The 25207-nt window shown below is 37.9% G+C and overlaps 1 protein-coding gene across 3 annotated transcripts in view; it reads left to right on the forward strand.

The window, feature by feature from the left end:
* ERC2 (ELKS/RAB6-interacting/CAST family member 2) overlaps positions 1–25207 on the forward strand; it is an 836521-nt gene that overhangs the window by 382802 nt on the left and 428512 nt on the right. For all 3 annotated transcript variants that reach the window (XM_065550998.1, XM_065550999.1, XM_065550997.1), the window contains exons 10-13: positions 1227–1367; positions 3326–3466; positions 7468–7503; positions 15861–16054. In XM_065550998.1, the coding sequence (XP_065407070.1) occupies positions 1227–1367; positions 3326–3466; positions 7468–7503; positions 15861–16054 (512 nt within the window). The remainder of the gene's footprint in view (positions 1–1226; positions 1368–3325; positions 3467–7467; positions 7504–15860; positions 16055–25207) is intronic.

The raw sequence follows: 25207 nt of genomic DNA on the forward strand, positions 1-25207 counted from the left end.
TCAAAGATTTCAAAATGCAACTCATTCAGTTAAAAATCTCAGAATTGTGGACATCAAAGTTTGTGGATTGCGGAGCGCACTTGAAGCTACAGAGAGAGATCCTGGGGCCTCCATTCTGACCTGCTGGACGTCCCTGCCAGTGAAATTTAACTGTTTGAAGAAAATTGCGTTTGCAATGCTTTCAGCATTTGGATCCACATACCTGTGTGAACAGGTATATTCACACATGATATCTGTCCTCTGTCCCTCTCGGAGCCAGTTAACAACTGATCACTCAGAAGCCTGTGTGCAAATACATGCCAGACATTGGAAAACTCAGCAAGGAAAAGCAAGGGCGAGGATCACACTAAACTGATGAGATCTGCATTTTAATTTAATTTTAAATAAAGCTTCTGAAACATTTTGAAAATCTTGTTTATTTTACATATAACAGCCCAGAACTGAAAAAATGTTCTAGAGGTAATCCCTTCAAAGCCACGAAGAAAAACTATCATTTTCCTTTTCCTGCTTAGAGCCAAATTCAGCACACCATTAAAGAATATGATCAATTTTAAGCATGTGTGTAATCGTTGCTATTAGGATAGAAAATGTTCTTCTTTTGGGTTTTGCAATCAAAATGAAGATACCTTTTTCTCTGTCTCATTCAATGTTTTCCAAAATGTCATACCTGTGAATATAGCATTACCGATAACTGGCAGATTGTTGCTTGCATTCTAAATTATCACACAATTGTTAACTAAACTTTAGAACTTTCATGAAGACTCTATTGCAACCTGCATAGAACTTGCTGGGAAGCTAGACTGTAATAAGAAAATTCAAACTGAGTATAGTAGAAAACGTGGCTTTGTCATTTTGAACATTCATTCATAATTTATGGATTAACAACAAAGCAGGTGCATTGTCCAAATATGTAGTGTTCTCTAAATATTATTAAACGTCTATGTATTTTACATTAATATCAAATTTTGTTGAACTTTGTCTAGGATGGTACCATAATTCAGCATTTAGGGCTGATCCAATGCCCACTGAAGCCAGTGGAAGTATTTCTATTGTCTTCAGTAAGTGTTGGATGGAGCGACCTCTTATTTCCCTTATCTCGAGAATTAAGGTGATATATGTGCTTCCAAAGATCAATTTCACCAGTGCAACTTAATGCAAAGAGAGCTTTTTTTTTTCTGAATTGCTGTACCAAGCTTTACATTTTTATTACTCTTTCTTATTGTTAGGAGAGAATAATAGAGCGCTTGAAGGAGCAGAGGGAACGGGATGACCGAGAGAGACTGGAAGAAATAGAATCCTTTAAAAAGGAAAACAAAGACTTGAAGGAGAAAGTTAATGCTTTACAAGCTGAACTAACAGAGAAGGAGGTCAGCCATTGCAGTAAAATTTAAAATCTTTATTGTTCTGATCTTCCTAACAAGTTTCACTGATATAAACAAGTTAATTACAGACACCGTCAAATTGCTTAAGCCAGCAGTTCTCAAACTGTGGGTCGGGACCCCAAAGTGGGTCATGACCCTGTTTTAATGGGGTCGCCAGGGCTGGTGTTAGTCTTGCTGGGGGTTGGGGCTGAAGCCGAAGGGCTTCAGGCCTGAGTGGCGGGGCTCAGGTGACAGCCGTCCCACCCAGGGCTGAAGCCCTCAAGCTTCGGTTTCGGGCCAGCTCCAGGGCAGTGGGGCTCGGGCTTTGGCTTTGGCCCACCCTCCTGGGGCAGCGGGGCTCAGGCTTCGGTCCCCCTTCCTGGGGTCGTGTGGTAATTTTTGTTGTCAGATGAGGGTTGCGGTGCATTGAAGTCTGAGATACCTGGTTTAAGCTATTGGTTTTCAACTATTTTTAGAAACTAACTCCTAAAGCAGTATATTTTTGAGCAATCCCCACTGTCAAACTCTTGATTACTTTCCATGAAATATTTCTTTCTTTTATTTCTTCTTTGTGTATATTTCTTTCCTTTCCTTTACACATGTTTGACAAGGCTTTAGTATTCTACTGCTGGTCCTGTTTTCAGTTTTTATTTGAACTAATGGACTTAGCGGGAGCAAGACCTTCTGAAAGTAAGGTCCACCAGTATTTGATTCAGCCAGACTGATTATTGATAAGAGGTTTTACTTGGTCATTCCCTGGTCTGGTTGATTCTTTACTAAAGTTTTGTTGTGCCATTGCATACCACTGCTCTGTGCTCACGTCATTAGATTCTTATGAACTATGTGATAAGATTAAATCCTATTCATGTCAAGCTGCAAGATACTTCTTTTTGGATTTTCTTCTCTTGCATACTTCTCCTGTAGGGTCTGAGTACCCTTTAGAGTAAAGCTATTGAGTGAGAATTTATAAATAATTAAAGTTGTGATGAATTAATGGGAAATATTTTTTCTATTCAAGTCTGTCTTCGGTGGGGTTTTTTTTAAATCTACCACCAGCATGATGATGAGGAGGATATTTTTAATAAAAGCCTGCTGCCATTTTTGCAGGGGCTAAAAGAAATGATGGTGAGAATTCCATGGGTTGTGGCTCACTTGCAGGATGATCTGTATTTATCTCACTTAATCAATTCCCTGCTATCGGGGGAGGGCGGGGTCTCAGGTCTTGGTGAATCCCAGTTCCTCCGATTCTGTGCCTGTCTCCTGAGAGCTGTAATACTTTGGTCTAATTTCAGTGTTTGAGTTTACTGTGTGGGTGCTGGGCAGGGCTTAGTGGCCTGTGATATACAGGAGGTCAGAATAGATGATCCAGTGGTCCCTTCTGGGGCTTAACCTCTATGATTCTAATTTATTTTAAAGCTTCTATAGGCTATTATAAGTAAAATAGATAAAATTAACAATAGAAGTTGATAACAGTATTCTAAGTACAGATGAATATGTAGAATACTGTTGTGTGCAGCTACCTCCACCCTTCTATCATAGGATAACTGGCAAAAGTAAAATCTGATAGTAAACTAAATATAAAGGAGAACACTGATCAGTGTAAAATATAGAATCGACTATTTTCTAATTCTCAAGGATTACATTTAAAATACAAATGAATCATCCATTTCCCAAAGGAAATTACCCTCTATCTTTCCAGCAGAGGGAACATGGTATATTCAAGAACAAGTAATCTTTTCATAAACATTCAACTTTTTGTTAACCTTCTAAAAATTCCCTAATAACCTTCTAAAAATTACCTAATAATATTTTATTATGCTGTAAATACCCATTCCCATGTCTACACACATGTACAAAGTTTTTGACTGAAAATATAGCTGGTACGATAATTTACAATCTTAGTGGCTAGGATCAATGCAATTTCTAACACCATCTCTTTCTTCTTTTTTTGGATAATTTTTCAGTCTAATTTAATTGACCTCAAAGAACATGCATCATCATTGGCATCAACAGGGCTGAAAAGAGACTCCAAATTAAAGTCTTTAGAAATAGCCATAGAACAAAAGAAAGAAGAATGTAGTAAGTTGGAAGCACAGCTGAAAAAGGTAAGTGCCTTCTAAGAAAATTCTTATTGTAAAATGGACTAAACTCTTCACTTTTCTAGCATATAACTGGCAATGAAACAAGAGGTCCATTTTAAAATCTGGCAGTCTTCTGCTGTCTGCTGATCCTAGCATCAAACAATGTTGACTTTTTCTTAAGAAGCATGTATAAAAGCTGTCTGTGAGCCTGAAAAATTGTCTTAAGTTTCCTGTCTAAGGGGTATTTGGAAAAACTGGTGAAAATACTGGGGGGGGGGGGGGGAGGGGGGGAAGTTATAGAAACCAGCCATTATTATATCTACAAATCTAAATTACTCTTTCTAGTCAAAAATGTCTAGGTTTTATACTGAAATTCTCCTTAATTTTATGTATTTATTTAATTAATTAAAATTTTAGGTAGTTAAAGAAAATAGTGTTGAATATATCACAGCTGGCATTATTTATATCCATCAAGAAGCAGAAGCAAACATTTAAAGAAAAATGTTTTAAAGTACAATACTTATCCAATAATTTTATGTAGATTACTTCATTACAATACTAACCGATCTCCAAATTTTGTTGACACATTTTTTTTCATGTGTTTCTTTGACTTTTTGCTTTGTCATTTGGTAGTGTCTGCATTCATTGTTTGAACACCAAACTCATGATATACTCAAGGGGTTTAAGCATCATATTTTCCTTCTGCAACTGTTAAATAAGCCAGTGAGAAGTGTAGATAAAACTTTAAACCCCCAAAATACTTCAGACATAGATTTATATGCTTATGTGCTCTAGAAGAGGTTAATTATTTTAGCTTGAATATTGACATTTTTAGCTCCAGATTATGATACCCTTCCTCATGTTGAATAGTTAGCCTCATTGATTTCAGTTGGACTACCTGTGTAGTAAGGTATTACTCAAGGGTGAGCAAGGGTTTCAGAATTTGAATCTTATATTTTTACCTATCATTTTGATTTTATTATGTACTTCTAGAGTAGGTATATGTGCTGTAATGTATACTTTAGAAGAGCACACTCAAAATATTATGATCTAATATAAATTTTACATGTATAAAACACACGATATATACAGTTGTTGGGGTGACCATATAGTGGTCACCAAATGAAATTAATTGACAGGAAGCTTAAAACAAACAAAAGGAAGTATTTCTTCACAGAATGCACAGTCTACCTGTGGAATTCTTTGCCAGAGGATGTTGTGAAGGCCAAGACCATAACAGGGTTCAAAAAAGAACTAGATAAATTCCTGGAGGATAGGTCCATCAATAGCTATTAGCTAGAATGGGCAGGAATGGTGTCCCTAGTCTATATCTGCCAGAAGCTGGGAATGGGTAATGGGATGGATCACTTGATGATTACCTGTTCTGTTCATTCCTCTGAAATACCTGGCATTGGCCACTGTTGGAGGACAGGATACTGAGCTATATGGACATTTGGTCTGACCCATTGTGGCCTTTCTTATTTGGATGAGAGGAGGGCATCGTTTCAAATAAACTTGCATGCAAAGAGCTTTTAACAAAATCTTAACCTATCAAATATTTACAAGAAATTATCAATGCCATTTGCACCAGAATTAAAATACCTAAATAATGCATGTAGGCATAGGTCACTTTTATTTTATTAAAAGAAATATAAATATTATTTACTGAAGGTGTGAAGAATCTTTATTTGCATTATAGTTCAGATCAGGTGATGAGCATGGTAAGATACTTATAATTTAAATATTATTACCTCTATGGTTAACTTTTACATTTAATTTTGTTGCTTTTAGCGGTATTCGTTCAAATGAATTCACATGTTCAAACTATTTTTCCAGTGGCCTTATTTTTGGGAGAATTTTTGTAATAAATAGTTCTTTAGAATGCTAAAGCACCTGTCATCTTAAAAAAATGGAAATCTGCTTGAAATAGTTGAAATTCTAAGTGAACATCTATGAATGTATATATCAATACATCATTTAGTAATGGAAAAATAAGCAGTTATAAAAGTCTGTAAGTGTCTGGGTCTCCTTTTAAATAAAAAGGAAGTATGTTCCTTATGAATAAAATACAAAGGGTTACCAAATAAAAGTTGAAAACATAATAGTTTGATTATACCATAAATACAACATGAATTCCCAATGGGAACTGGCCCAAGTTTTGTAGGAGGCTTGGTATTTCCACAATAATATGCAGATTCAACATTGTTGGATGTGTTTAGGAGAATAGAAACACTGACTGTTAATGACAATGGACTGCAAACAGTAATTTTTAATTTATATTTACTTTAGTAAAAAGCTTTAATTTCAGCTAAACCTAAAAATATCCTGTGATATTTTTGTAACTTGCTCTCCAGAAAATGAAATCTACCTTCAGTCACTGATTTTATCCCTTAACAAACTAACTGAAACAGAAATCAGTTTTGGGAGGATTTTAGAATTTTGTTGAATGGAGATGGGAGGGAGCATATACATTTCTTCATTCTTATACACAGTATACAAATCTGCATGTCCCATATGGATGCTCACTGTATCAATGAACAATGAGGTGAGAGATGTGTAATTTCATTGGACATAATTTGAAAAGTAACTCCAAATATGTATCCATTCTTTTTTAAAAATATTAACAACTTGCATATCATTTATCATTCTTAAAAAATAAATAAATCAGAGTGGTGGTACTGTTAGTTAACTTGCCCAGCATTAACTATGATTCTTTAGTTGTATCCATTTTTATTCCTAAATATCGATTTAATCCAGCACATATTTGCAACAGTGAATAGTTCTGAGAAGTCATAGTCCTAAGCACTATGCCCAGAAGAAGTGTTTATGGGATACAAGGCCTAACCAAACTTGTGATGAGGAACAGTTTTGCCTTGGAATTTTGTTCCTCTTCTTTTTCAATTATTTTTTCAATTCCTCCTTTTTATATATGTTTCTTCAAGTCATTTTCCCCAGGCTTGACTATAACTATTTCTCAGTATTATATACTTGACACTGTGCAATACCTGCATTTCTGGGGGAGAAAATATGCAGACTCTGAAAGAATATATTCAAAAGTAAAACAAAAATCCTTAGGCAGACCCTTGAAATATTTGATTACAACAAACTGAACTGTAGCCCCATTATTAATTGAAATAACATATGCATTTAAAAACCAATAAATAGGAGAGCATTCAAAAAGAATAATTGCTCCTGTGTTCATACTGTATTTTACTGTACACCAAAATTGTTTAAAACCATGAGCATGCTTGTTAAGCCTTTTGTTACGAGGATTATGATTTGGAATTGATGGGAACAAAATTAGTGAAGAGCTCCCAACACTTTTGTGCCAAAACTCTACAGGCATTTTTTTTACTTATTTTCCTTTGCTAATTATGATGGAACAGCAGGAATTACCTCATAGGTAGTTAATTATTTTTTATGTTGCTTTCCTGAATCTTATTATCCACTTTAGAATTTCCTCCTTTTGTTGTTTATCATGGATTTTATATTTCCATGCTTACTGACATACTTGCTGTTGCTAAACTACTGTTTGCCAAGCTGTACTGTTCAAAAGTTATATTGGATCGAAAATTCAGGCTTGTGTTAATACAAAAGAAAAACCATAAATTTAATGATAAAGTTTAATTAATCTTTTATTATTACTGTCTTTGAAACTTTTGTGATAAATTGCAGTCTTGGCTAAAAGCGCTTCTAGTGATTCATTGCTTGAGACTAGCACTTAATGTATCATCAAAAGTGGACACCTTTCTTTATTTCATGGGTTATTTAACTTGAGAGAGGGAAAGTAACACAAACCTTAACTTTTTTACTCCAGCTATTCTTTTTTAGAAGCCAAAGTCAACATTTATGTTTCCCCAGTGCCTCTCGCTTTCACCAAGGAATGTTTAGAAACTTAAATTTCTTCTTTTTTATGACAAGTTCTTCTGTGCAAATGCACTGGATTTGTTGAGCTAATGCTGTTTTCCTGGATCTTTCCTTCTTTTCCTGTCTATGCTTCACTCCTTCCCAACTTTGCAATGTAGCAAGCTGAACAGTTGTTCAATCAGATGTACAATCCAGTAAGTCCTTTCTGAAAGTGCCCGCTGTAACATATGAAAGCATGAGGATCCATTGACCTGACACTGTGTTGTGTTCTTCCTCTATGGAGCTTTGCAAAAAATTTTTTGATGATCACCTGTTTTAGTTATGTCAAAATAAATGAGCTTTGTGGACTTCAAGGCCATTTTTTTGAATATGATATGTATTAACTGGGAATTGGATTAACATAACATCCTCCGAAGTTCAAATGTCATTGCCTTCAGGTCCTCAACTTCTCTATTATATTTTTTTTAAAAGCATGCAAAAGATAGTTTTTTGTTTTGTTTTGTTTTATTTTATTTTAATGCTATGCTCATGGAATACTTTACTGGATCCTTCAAATTCAAAATAATATATGGTGATGTATTTATGATATCTCACCTGATAATATCAGTAATAATACCTAGTAAATGTCTGTTCAGCATATTTTTGTAAAGTTGCAGTATGATCACATTAGTTCAGAAGGCAAAAGATCAGTTTTTCAGTAGAAGAATGTGCATGTTCAGTATTTATACATTTAAAAATGTATTTTGACTAAGAAAAGGCTGAAAATATAGAATGATGAAAACAAATGACAATGTTGTCCTATTAGTTTAAACAAGAAAATGTAATAATGCTTTTGTTTGTTTGGGATTATTCTTTGATGCCTTCTTTAATATAGTTTCTTAAGAAATTTCCTTTTGTCTATATTGTATTTATTTTTCAGTTTTAGGAAGAACAAAAACACATTCTTATCTGTAGAAGATTTTCTGGCTGGTACAAACTAACACTAAAAATATGCTGTGAGCATCACAGGGCAGAAATAATGATGTAACTGGATTGTGATAACATAGCCATTTATGACCTACAGATTACATAGTAATTCTAAATATAATTACCATGTAATTCCAATCAGAAGGTGTGAGAGAACTTGATTTTATAGGGTTCTATAAAAATATGGTATTATACACTTGGAGTGACACTGGTCCCACTGAAGTCAATGGGGGTTTTATCATTAACTTCAGTGGGCCAGGATTTCATCCGTTGGTTGATGCTATTTCTACTGATAGAGTGGAAATTTCATGTGTATTAATGGGAGCAGGGCCGACTCCAGGCACCAGCTTACCAAGCAGGTGCTTGGGGCGGCCACTTCGGAGAGGGGCGGCATATCCAGCTGTTCGGCGGCAATTCGGCGGACTGTCCCTCACTCCTGCTCAGAGCGAAGGACCTCCCACCGAATTGCTGCTGCAGATCGCGATCGCAGGGTTTTTTTTGTTTTTTTTTGTTTTTGTTTGGCTGCTTGGGGCGGCCAAAACCCTGGAGCCGGCCCTGAATGGGAGAATAGATCCCATAGAATCTACCATATTTACTTCTTGAAAATCATGTAATTACATTTGGAAATCAGTCATGATTTGTTCATAGAGAACATAAAACCTAATTATATACCCACTTTCTCATCCAACATACTGTGGTGATCAAATAGTTTGCACTCTTGTACACTTTGCACCCCTTATATTAGTTTGGGTCATCGACATGATGGTTTCATAGGTAGACGACATACTTTCATGCATATCATCTGCACTCTTCTAGTGCACACCTTTTGTTTATTGCTGACTCCTTGGTTACCTTTTCTCTTGCTCTATATAGACCATTCCCTTCATTATTTCAGTTTTAATCACACTGCTACAGTGATTGCTATTTGTTGACCATTAACCTTTTTGCATATAGTATCCCAAATCTTATCAATTTTTACTTTTTGCATACTTCTTTTTTACAAGTACCATCTCTCAGTGGTTCAAAACCACTGAATGGAAAATCTTTTATATTAAATTCATGTAGCAGGTAGTTACATCTTATCCTCAATGCATATTTTCTTTAGTTATTTTTCCCTTTGTGTTTATTTTTTGACAATGTGAGAATAATATGTTTTTCAGACTGATCTAAAGACTTGTTCTTTAGACTACACGATTGCCATTAACAGAAATTGAGCCAAATTTGTGTTTCCAAATATGAAATAAATGACTTTATATACGGTGGATGGCAAAATACAGTCCTATTGAACTCCAATCTTCATTTTAAACCTTTCTGGCATTTAACAATCAATTTTTAAGTAAGCCTTAGTTCCTTCATACTGCCTGTTCTTTTTCCAGTAGAATGATAAATCTTTGTTAGTCCATAGAGTACTATCAACTCTGGGGCACTCACTCTTATCACTGAAGCTACATTTTAAAAATGCACAGAACAAACAGACAAATCTGTTTCACACTTGTAGGCTTTTTGGTAGCAAAGTGGAAAAATATAAAAGGGGCCCAAATCCTGCTCATCTTGTTCATGAGAATATTCAAAATGAATTTAGAGGGACTACTTGTCTGAATAATATTAACAGAATTTGGGCCTTGTTTACTTTTGTGTGTAGATGTAAACACCATTTAGATTATGCAATCATGCCCTGTGCTAATAAATAATGGTTAGAAAACAGTTACATTATTGTTATTTTTCTGTAATAAGGTATTACAATTTATTTGATTGTTTCTAGTTCTTCAAGCTGCTTCTGAATATTGAGGACCTGATTCTGTAAATACTGAGCAGAAGCAATGGAAGATCAAAACCAAAGCAAAGATCAGCTCTAAATTGCTTAGCTCAGTCCCAGGAATTAGTTTCAAAAATAACTTAAATTTAAAGCAATTTTAAAATTTAAGAGGAGAACAGATTATTTAATTTATTATTGAACCAGAAAAAATGTGAAGGATCTTAGAAAGTATTTTCTTGCATGTACATTTCTGCTGTTTCATTTAATTATTATTTTTGGTCAAGCACTAATTTGATCTTTTTGGCTAATTTAAATTAAGGTATACTATTCCAATGCATACATCTGATACAGAAAAATTAATGCAGGATTGTGGGCATAATTTATAATATATTCATTAATTTTATATGTCTTTGTCACACTTTAATATTTCTGTAGACAATTTGGTATTTATATAGAAAACATTATTTTGCCTCTACTTGTGGAATGCAAAATAAAAAACAGGGTTGATAATATGAAATGCTTTTTAGAATCAGAGAAGTTCAAACATTAGGGTGACAGTCTTTTTATTTGGATGTTTTGGGGATTGCAAAAAATAATAATGTCTTTTCCAATACTGAAATACAGCATCGTATCAATTCAATAATTGTATGCAAGTAGTATATTTTCTTTAAAATGCAACATCCCAATTAATAATTGGAATAAAAAGTGTGTATTTATATTTAACTTTTATTACTAAGAAACTGTTGTTAGATGGTTACAGTACTATGCAAATTAAAAATAGTATCAAGCCCCTAAAATAATTTACAAACAAGCTATTGGCATTTATATTGAATATGTAAGTGGTGTATATTAATAAGAAAATTTTGTCTTGTAAAGAACTGGTGAGATGGAACAGATTGTTTAGCATAAGTAGTTAGCACAGGGGTGGCCAAACTTTCTGGCCCTCCGAGCCACATACGACAATCTTCAGAAGTTCAAGAGCCAGAGGTTGGGGCTTCAGCACTGCTCCTGCTGAAGCCCTGAGCCCTGGCAGGTGCGCCTCGCAGGGCTGAAGCCCCAAGACCCCTCCCCGCTGGGCAGAAGCCCCTACCGCTCCACCCTGCTGCAAGGCAAAGGTCCTGAGCATCCCCCCACCCAGTCTGGTAGGTGAAGAATGGGGGTGTGGGGGGGGCTTCATGAGCTGCACTTTAATGGTAAAAGAGCCACATGTGGCTCACGAGCCACAGTTTGGCCACCCCTGAGTTAGCACATTTAACTGTGAAACTGAGTGTGTCTTTCCCAGACCTGAAGAAGAGCTCTGCATGGCTTGAAAGCTTGTCTCTCTCACCCACAGAAGTTGGTCCAATAAAAGATAGTACTTCACCCACCTTGTCTCTCTATTTGTCCCTAATGTGAGAGAATTGAATAACTTAGTTGTGAACTTAGTCCATGTCTATACGTATTACACTGCAGCAGCGCAGCTGTACTGGTAAAGCTGTGCTGCTGAAGCACGTCTGGTGAAGATGCTCTATGCCAACAGGAGAGTTCTCCCGTTGGAATAAAAAAACCTCACCTCCGCAAGTGCATTAAGCTATGTTGGTGGGAGAAGGTCTCCCATCGACATAGCACTGTGCACACGAGTGCTTCTGTCGGTGTAATTTAGTCACTCAGGGGGATGGAATATTCACACTCCTGAGCGACATAAATTTTGCCGACATAGGCTATAGTGTAGACATAGCCTCACTCTCTATTTACAGCCAATCACTCCGTCCTAGGCAAATTTTGAATAACACCAGAAAACTTTTCTGTTTCAAAGATGTTTTATGATATTGCTCCATCAGCCCTCCATATATGTAGAACCTTTCCTTTTTTCCTTCCATTTAGTAGTGTGCATGGGTTTGATCCTGCATCCCTTCTGCAAAACAATCCTTATTCTCCCAATTAGTCCCAATCTACTGAATGGGTAATCCCATGCAAGTAGGGACAACCTAATAATGGTTTCAAATACTGGGCTCCATATTTAATTTCCTAATGTTTTTAGATTATAATGTTTTTATCCTGGTAATTGCATTGTGCTTTTATATTATTTTAATTGTTATGCATCTCTGTGAAGCATCTCCAGAGCCTTGATAGGGTGGGGTAGGTAATTTATCAGTTCTGGGCATACTCGAGTTTTATAGGCACTGTCTCATGCTTGGAATGGTGTTGAGATGCATTGCTCCAGGGGTAATCTATCCAGGAGGAATTGTGCCTCTGGAAGGTGGAATTTCTCATGGAATTTGCCATTATGTAGCGGAATATATCTTCAACTACACCGTTTTGTGAGTGCAGCGTATTCCTGCATGCATGCCCAACTAGCTCTGGTGCCTCTGCTGTGTGGAACCCTGGCTCTGCTTTCACTCTTCCCCTTTTGAAGTGTCTTGAATACCGGGCATGTTAGGAATAGTTCTTTTGTTGGAGTAATAGGGCTTTTATTGTGCCTGGCTACTGAACAAAAGTGCAAAGGGGAATAGGGAGTCTCCTGGTTCCATTTACTTCCCTTGTGCTTCCTGGAGCTGCCGGGAATTATTATTGTTAACATGAAAAGTCCTCCAAGTGATTTCATTTTACACAACTAATTTTAACACTACAAATCTGAAAACATTACTGTTTTGTCTTCAATTTCTAGTACATGCGTATAACGCTCTTCACAGTTACAATTATAAAAAGCAGCATCAAACATGTACAATTCTAATGGAAAGTTGACATGCAAACTACCGTTAATTAAAGCATCCATAATGATTAAAGAGACTATTTCTGTAAAGCAGTGTGGTCAACTGGATATAGTGTGTGACTGGGCTTCAGGGAATTTGGGTTCTTTTCCCAGCTCTCCCATTGAATCGTTGAGTGTGTCTACACTGCAGTGGGCGTGTGGATAGACAGATATGCGGTAGCTCTGTTTGAGTTAGCGTGCTAAAAATAACAGTGTAGCAGCAGTGGCTTGAGAAGCTGCCTGAGTACAATCCTTCCTGACTTCCTGGTATATACTCAGTTGACTAGCCTGAGCCATTGCCCAGGCTGCCACAGCCACACCGTTATTTCTTCACAACACTAGCTCAAGAAGACCTAGTGTGTGTATGTTGATCTGAGCCAGGAAGCATCCTCCCAGTTGCTGTGTAGACATACCCACTCTAGGCAAGTCACTTTATCTCTCTGACCATGCCTGCACTACGGAATGTTACAAAAATCATCCCATCAGTGCTTCACTAATTCAGCTGAATGATGTGTGTATTAGGAGGAGCTCTACTGTGAACAATTTGTTTGTCCTTAAATTTCTCCTAACTACCTTACTATGCAACTGAACAAAGGGAAGCATATCACATGGTATAAGACAGTAACTTTACTTGGTAAATTTGGGGCTGTTGTGTTTCAGGGATATGACGTGACACTCTCACATTTCACAGCCTTGTACTGCTTCCCCACAGCTGTGTTGGGATGCTGTGCATCCAGCAAGACTATAGGGATTTTCCCCCATTTACTTCTTTTGGCCACTGGGGAACAATGTGGCAGAGGAAATGCAGCTGGCCAAGCAGCTGTAAGCCCTTAGTCTAGCTTCTTCATCTTCTGGGTCTAAGCCAGCAGGAGCTGGAAGGAGAAGAAGGTGGTTGAAGCCACCTGTCCCAATATTCTGATGGCAAGGGAGGTGAGTGAAGAAAAGACTGAGAGGGCAGAAGGAGAGGAGATAGACTGGAAACAGGTTGAGTGGCAGGGATAGAATGGTGGGAGCAGGGTTAAAAGGAGAGACACAGAAGCAGGATGATAAGGGAAAGCTAATGGTGATGGAATAAAATATAAGAGGCAAATGAGAAATAGGGACAGAATGGGTGAGTTTGTTTCAGGACTTCTTAAGTGAACCATGATCCCAGGTGGGAGAAGGAAATCTGAGGAGTGATGTGGAGGGCTGGCTCTCCCCATAGATTAACTGGGAATTTAAAAGAGGGAACCCGATTTTTCCTGTGGATTTTTGGCCTCTACAGAATTATAGGAATACTTGCCAGCTCCTGCTCTGTTTTCCATGGGAGAGGAATGTGTATGGCCCAATTGTCAAAGTGCTGTACACTCTCATTTCCTGTTGAAGTCAGTGGGAACTGAGAGTACTTAGCACCTTTAAAGAAGGACCTCAATCTCTTGCACAACTGGGTTTTGAGCCCTTATTGCACTTACTTAAAAAATATAATGGCAAAAAAAAAGTTTGACTATAGCTAATCCCTCTCCCTCTCCCCCGGTGTGATATTTATCAACTTTGTGGATTTCTAAAAGATAAAAAAAAAATTGTTAGTAAATGTGCCACCAGAACAATATAGTTGAAATACTCTAAGTACCAGACCCTGCAATGAGCTCAGTGTAGGGAGATCCCGGCATCTGTGTGAAGCCTGTAGCCTAAGAATGTAATATTCTCTAGAGGGGAGGGTTGGAGTAACAAGAAGAACAAATATAGTGAGCGTCTTATGTCACTTCCTTGTTCTTTTCACAATTAGATCTCCTGTGTGAATAGAAATCCCAAAGTAGAAAAATAGAATTTGAAAGCAACATTATTTTCCTTATTATCCTCATGCTTAAATTATGTTACATGCATACACAAAATATTTTTGTTCTTCAGTAATTTAATTATTTTTCCTCCTTTAAACACAAGACTTTTAATATTTATACATATATATATATATATATAAAGAGAGAGAGAAATTTCTACTAAATCATTGCAAAGAATGTCTACCTTCTAACCGTAGTAGTTCGTGGTACTGATTTTTTTTTCAAGACATGCATGTTTCATTTTGACCAGCAGTTGTTTCATTGCTTGCTTGCCTTGTTTATTCCCTGAAATTAAAAATAAAACAAATCAACATCTGCTCTGTTTAGTAAGATAGCAAGAAGACCTACCATTCTAATTAATTTTTGTAAAATATTTGTACATTTTAAAAAAATGTTCTCTGAATTTTCTATGTTTAATGTGCACTGCGGTTAAACTACTTGTTTTTTCCCTGCCTGCTCTTTGAAGATGCCAATTAGGAATAATGGGAAACAAGGGGTAGGCTAAGCATTGCAGTGCATTGTTGTTTCCATCTGTCTGTGATTATTTCAGCCAAGAGTTTAAAACACTTTATGCCCAATCCTGCTCCCATTGAAGTTAATGGGACTTTCCCATTAGTTTTGGTGGGAGTAGGACAGGACTCCGCACTGTTGTTGTTGTTTTCATTGTGTTCTTTCTTGTCTGTGAAATTGCCACCCACCCATGCATGAGTTTGCCAGGTATATTTATTTGTGCCGTGTTCACCAATGGGCTTGTTTCTCTGATGTTTCAGGTTAAGTATTAACAGTAGAAAAAAAGGCTTTGGGTTAAAACTGTCAGCTGAAAGCATTCTTCTAGTTTTACCTTTAAAAACAGCTCTGATTCCTTCCTTTAAATTGTTAGTATCCAATGAGATTTTTATAGATATCCAGTGATTTAATCTGTGGACTAGGGTACCGAATGTTGCATTTTTTTAAATGCCTGCTTGTTTGACAGTAGTAAGAAACTTTATAGTGAAACAAAAGTTAAGATTTTCGTGGTTACGTTCATGTATGAAAAACGCTAAATTGGGGGAAATATTTTTTCTTCATGATACAGTTTTGGGAATATAAACCCCTGATGATTATAGGAAGAATGCAGACAGATTTTCATTTTTCTTTTCTGTGCCTTTATGGGAATATGTTTCCAATTGACAAAAATACCCATAATCCTTTTTTTCATGCAGACTTGAACACTGAGGCTGCAGAAATAGCGCCAGCAAATTATCTAAATGATTGTTGTTGTTTTTTAACTTAACACTGAAGGCTCATGAAGCTGAAGAAGAAGCTCGGCTGAACCCAGAATTTGCAGACAGAATGAAACAGCTTGACAAAGAGGCATCTTACTACAGAGATGAATGTGGCAAAGCTCAAGCTGAGGTTGACAGACTTCTAGAAATCCTCAAGGAAGTGGAGAATGAGAAGAATGACAAAGATAAGAAAATTGCTGAGCTAGAAAGGTAATTTTTGTATTATTTGCTTTATATTGAATGGCCTTTTTATTAAGAGATCTCCATTGTGGAAGGAGCTAAAATAACAAACAAATCAATTCACGTTACTTCACAAGTTGTACCTAAGAAACAAGTGTATGTGCTTGCTTTGAAGAGATTTGGAATCTCCTCCTTTTGGCTAGAAAAGGCTTGGTATTCTACATATCAAAGAGTATATATAGGGAAACTCCTACACAGTTTACATAGTAATATCCCTGTCTGCAAAACCTGGGTGAGATATTGCATTATGGGAGCAATTATGCTTTTTTACTGATACTGTATTAGTATTAGTGAACCCAAATAAGAACCATTCCAGACATTTGTCCTTGCCTGGAACAGCATGTATAGTATACATCTGAGAAATTCTGGAAAGCTGTGGTAAATCTTCTTAGTCTGTTCCTTAACTCTAGCTTTAGGTATTTTTCTGGGGTACCTCACACTCTTCTGTTGGCAAGTATCCTTTGAAGGTGGCCCTTCCCCTTTCTTCTTACATGTGGGGAAGTTGTTCAACCTTTCCCTGGTGGAGGGAGAGAGGGGGTTGGAACCACTAATCGTGTTCCTTTCAAATTGAAAAGTACTGTAAAGCTTCTCCTGCAGATTGTGCCCCAGGTTGTACTATATATGTGAAGTTCTTGAGTCTGTGAGATTTCTCCATTCCTATCCCAGAGTAGCCATTCTTATAGGAAGGAAGGAAGCAATCTTGTGTGTTCGGGTGTTTCAAAAGTGTGTATTTCAGGGGTTGTGTTGTGAGAGGAGAGTCTCAAGGAGCCACATAAATCAAAAAGCAAGATCAGTGGGTCCCACTGTAACTGTTGCTAGATCCTGCCCATCTATCAGCTACTACTGGACAAAGTGGCGCACTGTCACAGAAGAAAGATCCTGCTACAAAATAGACCTACTAGTAATTTCAATTGTTATTGGAGGGAGAAAGCCAAGATCTGTCTTTTACGGAAGGAGGCTTGTGTGGATTAGAGGTAAAACATCCTTCTTACATGGTTTGAAACTTCAGATGAACTTCCAAAAGTTAATGTGGTTATTTATCAGCTTCTTACAATTTAACTGTTGCTAAATATTTACTTTATTTACTTTTGGCAGACACTTGACAAAGATCTGGTTAGCAATAATTACTTATGGATGGTGTAGAATAAAATGCTTAAGAATAAAATCACGAAAATGATATGCTGTTCAACATATTATTTCACTATACAATATATTTACTATTATTACAATATTATAATTGCATGAGTAATGTGCATGTGCCCAGGAGATGTGGGACGGATGATAGGTGAATTTTGTAGATAAATGCATAATAATACATCTACCTGATGTGCACGATGTACACAATGCCCACAAGTTACTGTGAAATTTTTGATATACATATAGAAAATTCTCCTTGCCCAGAACAGTAATTATAGTAACTGTGGGCCTTGATGTGCTAAGAAGCACTGACATCTGCTGAAGATAGTGGAAGTTACTGGTGCTGAGCACCTCGTAGGATTGGGCCCCAATTTTTCTTTTAAACCTTCTTGTTTTGGGAAATTTGGCAAAATAAAGATTTAAATTCCCACACTGTAAATAATATGTTTAATAGTTTACTTCCAGCATAGTTAATACAAAGGATATAATCAAATACAGAGGCATAAATATAAGAATAGATCGTATGGTTTTCTTCATGCATATGAATGTGATTTCCTGCATGATATTTTTATTTGATTTATGTGAACCTTAGTCTGAACATAAAGCAGTTTCAGTCATTTACTGACAATTGATTATAGAGCAAATGGCCAGGATTCTAATGAGTAGTGGATATTTTACATGTTTTCCTTCAATTTCACACAAAGAAATGAATCACATGTATATTGAGTGTGACAAAATTGGTGACGTATTTCTGAGAAACGTGTACAGTATATTTGAATAGCTGAGTATGACCAGATGGTAGCTATAAAATGTTATAAATTTTAGCCCCCAACTTGCATTGAGATCTGCTAGAATGGCCCCTGGCCTCTGTGTGGAATCCAGTTAATTTCAATGAAACTACTCACATGATTAAAGTTAAGCACACATGTATCATGCATCTGAGCTAGGGTACTCAGCACTTCTCAGGATTGAGCCCTAGATATACAATGTACATAAGAAAGTATTCCATGAAGAAGCAGATTAACTATTCCAAAATAAAACACAAATGTTGATTTAGAAATTGCGTGTCGGTTCATCTATTTAGAATGTAAGGGCTAGATTATCCCATGTTTTAGACTGCAGCGTGGGAGAATAAGGAGACATACATATATTCACCCTCCTGCATGTGTATGGGTATTAAGGGGTGGGGAATGGGTGGCCAGCACACCAGGGAAAGTAATCTGCTCTAGGTATAGAGACACAATGAAGAGGCCTGATTTTCAGAGTGTTGGTGCTTAAGCCTTTTTTAGCAAATCAGGCTCCTTTAATATGACCCAAAGTTTGAGACCTTTATAATTCCAGCGAGAAGTTCCAGTTCTTTACAAGGTGCTGCAGACTTTCCCCCTTGTGATGGCTCAGCTCTGTTGGCTGGTTATCTGAGGGAAAGCAGAGCCAAGGCTTTACCTACTCTCCACCCATTCCTTGTTGGCAAGGGCGGCTCCAGGCACCAGCACTCCAAGCGCGTGCTTGGGGCGGCAAGCCGTGGGGGGGCGGCCTGCCGGTCACTGTGAGGGTGGCAGTCAGGCAGCCTTCGGTGGCATGCCTGCAGGAGGTCTGCCGGTCCCGCGGCTCAGGAAGTGGGGACGCTGAAGGCACGGGACCGGCGGACCACCCGCAGGCATGCCGCCGAATCCACGTTACCAGCGGACCTCCTGCAGGCGTGCTGCCGAAGGCTGCCTGACTGCCGTGCTTGGGGCGGCAAAATACATAGAACCGCCCCTGCTTGTTAGGGTAAAAAGATGAGTTGCAGCTCTGCAAACTTGCTTCCTCCACCTTGTTCCCTACTCTCCTATGCAGCTTCCAAAGGGCAAGTTGTCTTCTGTCCAGTGATAGTGACAGCACATGCTCCAGATACAGAGCATGTGTGGGATTTCTTAAGAAAGTGAGTGCTCTGTCCAGGCATGCATTTTGAACATAATCTGCTGAGCTCCATGTGTATTCCTATTCTAACATCTTCCTTGCATTGCAAAGTAGTCTTTTTAAATTGCCCAGTATCTAATTTTGTTGGCTTGAATTATAAAAGACATACACCTCTACCCTGATATAACGCTGTCCTCGGGAGCCAAAAAAATCTTACCGTGTTATAGGTGAAACCGCATTATATCCAACTTGCTTTGATCTGCTGGAGTGCGCAGCCCCCTCCCCCCCCGGAGCACTGCTTTACCGCGTTATATCAGAATTCGTGTTATATCGGGTCACATTATATCGGGGTAGAGGTGTACTTCATAATATTATTAGTTATAGTGTTTTTACCAATATAAAACATCTATATTTGAGAGTTGTGAAGGAGTGTTTATAATTAAATCCTATAATCTGAAATTTAAAAACCGTTGAAATAAGTTTGTATTTTATAGATTGAAATAGAACTTAACACAGAGAAATCACTTTTTAAATTGACTAGTATACTAGAGAACGTCAAATGTTTGAAAGAAGAGATATCTGATTTAGGACAGTCTCAAAGAAATGTACGTGCTGAATAGCAGACAGGCAGGAATTATTAGCAAAACTGAAGGAGCTTTTATGCATATGGTAATTCTCTTTGGCTTGAACTTTATATTTCTAATTCCTGGCATCCTGGCGTTTCTGACAGTTTAATCATTTACTTCTAACAAATGCCTATACTGTATACAATACATCATGTATACTGTAGGTTGGCCTGGATGTTAATTACTTTTTATATACAAGAAAGTACTTTTATTTTTCAAATTGGTTATTGTTACAGTCTGATAAACCTAAAAGCTTTTTATCACTCTTTGGTAACTTATTGCATTGGTCATGTTTTTTCTGCTGTATCAGTATAATACTCATTTTCAATAAAGTCAAGTGTAAAAGATCTTGTACAAATATCAATATAACTAACAATAACAATATATACTCTTAATACCTGTAATATGCTTTTCCCAGAACAATCTTGTGTTATTTAACTTCCTATGAGTTCACATCTTGAGTGGTTTGTTAAAGGAATGAGAACTGAGATCTTGTGCTTCCAGAATCTGAGAAATGCAGATATCCTGTTACCCAAATGTGCACGAGGAGCTAAATTATGGGTGGGTGAAGTTGTTATAGAGTTCCTGGCCCTCCACAGTAACCAAATAGGATCAGGATGTGTTGCAGTGGGGAGCTTACTAAACATGGGAACTTCCTGGTCAGGAAGTTCTTTAGTTACTGCTCCTTAGAGAATTACTTTTTTGTGTGTGTCCTCACACTATAGTGTGTGTGAGTGAAAAGCAGCACAGGGAGGCTGTCCCTGCTCATGGATGACTCGGTATTTGGGAATTGTAAACAGAGTTCTCTGCAAATGTCTGGATTCCATTTGTTTCAACCTTAATAGAAAAGATGGTTGGAAAATTATGGAAGATCTGGCAAGACACCAAGCTACAGCTGGCAACAATGTGCAGCTAAAGAGGCAGAATATAAGAGATGCCACAAAATGGGATATTTTGCAATAGCGTGCAGATCATCAAGAATAGTGGAAACTATCCAACAGGGATTGTTATCAGATGACGGTGAGTCTATATTTCTAAGGACTATATCCTCACTAGAACAGGCAATATCTTTGTACATAAGCATGAATCTAAACAATCAAAAACTTAAATTTAAAATTGTTACTGGAGCAGCAGTCACCGCAGTTCCAAAAAGTTTATAATCAATCCCAGATGAAAATCAGCAAAGATCAAATAAGATTCTACATGGGGCTAATAACAATAGTTGGATGTTTGTGGGGAGTTCCTTGGGAAATTGGGAAATGACTGAAAGTTCTTTAACGAGTAATATGTGTCATATCAGGACAACTCCCCTACTAGAGTTTCCAGCATACAAGGACTACACCTATTACTGAAACTGGAATGCATTAATGGCAGAAAGCAAACTGTACAGGACATGTATCCACACATCTTCTCAGGGCTAGGAATGTTGTCAAGAGAGTACAAAATAAAATCAGTGCCATCACCAACTCCCTTGGCTCTCTCAGCCTCATAGTGCATCCTTATACCTTTTCTAGTAAAAGTCAAAGAAGAATTAAAGAGAGTGGGGTTATTTCCCGGATAGAAGAACTCACTGACTGGTGTGCAAGAATGGGTGTAGTACTGAAGCTCAATGGCAAATTCTGCATTTGTGTGGACTTTACACAACTTTATAAAATGGTGCGCAGAGAAAGACACATACTTCCTGCAGCTGATCAGGCATTAGCTGTGTTATCCGAGGCCAAAGTCTTCTCAAAGTTCAATACTATGACAGGCTTCTGGCAGATCCCCCTGGTTAAAAACATCTGTACCATTAACTAAAATTCATTACCTGGTTTGGAAGGTACTGTTTCATTCATCTTCCATTTGGCACATTTCAAAAAGAGAATCTCTCAGATTGTCAGGTTTTCCTGGCATCCTTTTCCATGCAGATGAGGTGTTGGTATATTGCAGAGATAAAAATGAACATGATGAGTGACTACACACAGTTTTGAGATGCTTTCAAGAAGCCAGACTCACTCTAAATAAGAAATGTGAATCTGGAAAGGAGCAGATTATGTTTATAGGACACATAATTAGCAAACAGGGAATTCAGCCAGATTCAGACAAACTGAAAGCATTAATTGCCTTACCCAAACCACAAAACATTTCTGGTGTAAAAAGGTTTCTGGGCATGACAAACCATTTTGGGAAATTCTTACCAAATTTATTCATGTAACAAAAGGGATTTCCATAATGCTCCCAATTTGCGGATCTGGATCTGCACACAACAAAATGCATTTAATAAAATAAAAGAACTACTGATCTCTCCACCTGTTTTGGCACAATACTCTAAACTACCCATCAACAGTAGCAGTTGATGCATTGTCATATGGTTTAGGAGCAGAACTCAAACAAAAGCAGCCAGAAGGAGACCAGAGATTTGTTGCATTTATATCAAGGAGCCTCTCAGAAACTGAACAGCGGTATGCCCAAGTGAAAAAGGAAGCACTACCAGACACTTGGGTCTGTGAACAGCTCAGTGCATATCTGTTCAGCTTGGATTTGAACCTAGAAACACACCATAAGCCCTTAGTGGATTCAAAACCACTGGATGATCTTCCACCTAAGATTCAAAGATTTCAACTACAGCTGATGCAATTTTCTTTGAACGTTGATCGTGTACTAGGGAAAGCTCTCATAACAGTAGACACTCTATCTAGAACCCCGATTAAGCAGCCACCAAATGAAAAAGGAAAAGACTTTAGAGAAAGACGTCAAAGTCTACATTGACTTTGTTCTGGCAACAAATCCAGCATCTGTCAGCTGACTTCAGCTAATTAGAGATGAACAACTAAAGGATAAGACTTGCCAGAAATTTACTTAACTCTGACAAAGAGGGTGGGCTCAGAGTCAACTTCCAACAGACCTACTGTTGTATTGGCAGGAATGTAATGACCTGGTTGGGGCTGATGGCCTGCTTCTGAAAGGATGGAACAATTTTATCTCTACAGTACTACAGAAAGAGATTCTCTCCAAAAATCCATACAGGACACCAAGGAATAAACAAGTCAGAGCATGAACACAACAGTCCGAGTGGTGACCCAGTCTGAATGGGCAAATTCAGATTTTAGTAGAGCGCTGTGGGGTATGAAACAAGGGGCAGGGGGAAATCTCCAGAGCTATTACTCTCTACAAAACTACCTGACAGAGCTTGACAGTGGGTAACAACATATTTGCTTCTCTGAAAAGGACACACATTATTGTAGTTGATTACTTTTCCGAGTATATTGACTTGGCTATACTTTCTTAGACTTCCTCAGTACAGGACAGCCAGAGACTGAAGTGAATATTTGAAAAACATGGAGTTCCTGAAGTCTCCACATCAAATAATAGTTGTCAATTTATCCCTGAAATATGCCTACCATTCGCACAGGACTTTGATTTTTAATATTTTACTAGTAGTCCACATTTCCTCCAGAGCAATGGTGAGGTGGAGAGAGCAGTGCAGATTTTAAAAAGACCTATATAAAAATAATGGACCTGTATAAAGCATTTATGGCCTAGCAGTCAACATCACTTGTGTCTGGTCTATTCCCAGCAAAACATTTGCTGCGAAGACCACTAAGGATGGCTGTATCTATGGTACTAATATGCTTAAATTTAAATAGCCCAACCTGAAGGAATTTTGAAAATGGGATTCTGAAATAAAAATTAAGCAGCAACAAAACTTCAGTGATTGGCACAGAACAAAAGCATTACCTGAACTGAGACCAGGGAGCAATGGTTGGCTTAAAAGTTTCCAGAAATTTGGAACTGTTCAGAACCAGGCAGACACTCCCAGATGCTACCTAGTGGAGACTCCAAAAGGACTTCTCTGAAAGAATCTGGTTCATCTTAAATATTTCCTAACACAACAAGGAGCGGATCTGGGACCTGCAGGTACTCTGTCACGAATTGAGCCCTCCTTCCCCCAGAGAACTGCACACGCAAACTCAGCAAAAGTGAGACCATGGTCTGGAAGATTGATCAGACCCCCTCAAAGGCTTGATCTTTTGAATATTGCTCTGGACTATTTAAATGGGGTTGGCAAAGGGACATAGTAGTGTAAATAGTTTTGAGGAATTGGAAGTTTCTTTTGAATTGTATGTATAAACACTGATTTATGATTTAAGTTTCAATTTACTATAAAGAAAGGAAGATGTGCAGTAGTTATAGAATTCCTGGTCCTCTACACATACCAATCAGTAACAGTATATGTTGCATCATGGAGCTTAATAAATGAGGGAACTTCCAGTTCAGGGAATTCTATAGTTGCTACTTAAAGCATGCCTCTTCGTGTTTGTCTTCACACTACAGTGTGTGTAGCTAAAAAGCAGCATAGGGAGGCTGTCCCTGCTCATTTGTAGCTCAGGATTTGGGAATTATAAACAGTTTCCTGCACATGTCTGGACTCTATTTGTTTAAAGAGCCCTGCACGCTTCATAGAATGATAAATTCCATCCCATGGAGGAGGGTATTTGAAGAAAAGTCCACAAAGGAAATGGACTAGATTAATAACAAATTTCTTTTTGGAGAGGGCTTCTGCTTGGACAGCCCTTTCCATGAATCACTTTAAGCAACCTATGCAATGTATGCCCCAAATCAGCTCAATTACTATGCAGAAGAAACCAGTTTAGGAAATGGTAGGTCTTTAAGCTCCAACAGAGGTTTGGAGGACCACCCCTGAGGGAAGCAGAAACAGATCAGGCACATGTTGATTTTTAACAGATAAAACAGGTCTAAGCTACAGTTTTGTCCAGTTATGTGTTGCTTCTATGAGCTACAGCCCCAGACTAACCCGTCTGGCAATCTGCAGGTATATACTTGAGTCATTCCAGCTTGATGTTGGATAAAGAGTGAAGTGCCATCAGGTTGATGGAGGGGGGATGAGAGAGTAAATCGTGATGCAGATCCCTAAAGCCTGGAGTTACGCCAGAGAGGAAAATGTAGACTGGTTAATCAGTTTGTTAAATTGAATCCAGCCACTTAGCAGAGTCCTTAGGAATTACAAAGATTTCTGACATATTATTTTGAGGCAAAGACACTGCTGGAGCATTTTCTTAGCTGCAATTTGATTATATTCTCTTTGTGGGACTTTAACTGTATAGTAAATATGTGCAGTACTATTGCAAGAGTCTGACAGCATTTGCATCAGAAATCCTTTGTGGTGAGCTAGACTGGGGCTGGTCCTTAGGTGGCTATGCAGTAGGGAAGATAGGGTCCTCTTAATACAAGTACAGAATTATGGCCTCTGTGCTGCGCTGCCGGTCTTCCTGGGAGCAAGTCACCCAAAAGCCATCAATCCACCCTCTTTAAGGGCCTGCGGCCAGTCAGGTATGTTCCTATATCAGCCCTAACTGAGAAGGGGTCAGTTGAGGAGTGTTGCAGGAAAGTTAGCTCCTGTGGCTTGTCCCTAGAGTAGGGAGTAGAGGTTCAAGGTGAAAGGCCTGTGGGCCTCTCCAGC

Source organism: Chrysemys picta, chromosome 7, assembly GCF_011386835.1.
Source record: "Chrysemys picta bellii isolate R12L10 chromosome 7, ASM1138683v2, whole genome shotgun sequence".
NCBI classification, from domain to species: domain Eukaryota; kingdom Metazoa; phylum Chordata; order Testudines; family Emydidae; genus Chrysemys; species Chrysemys picta.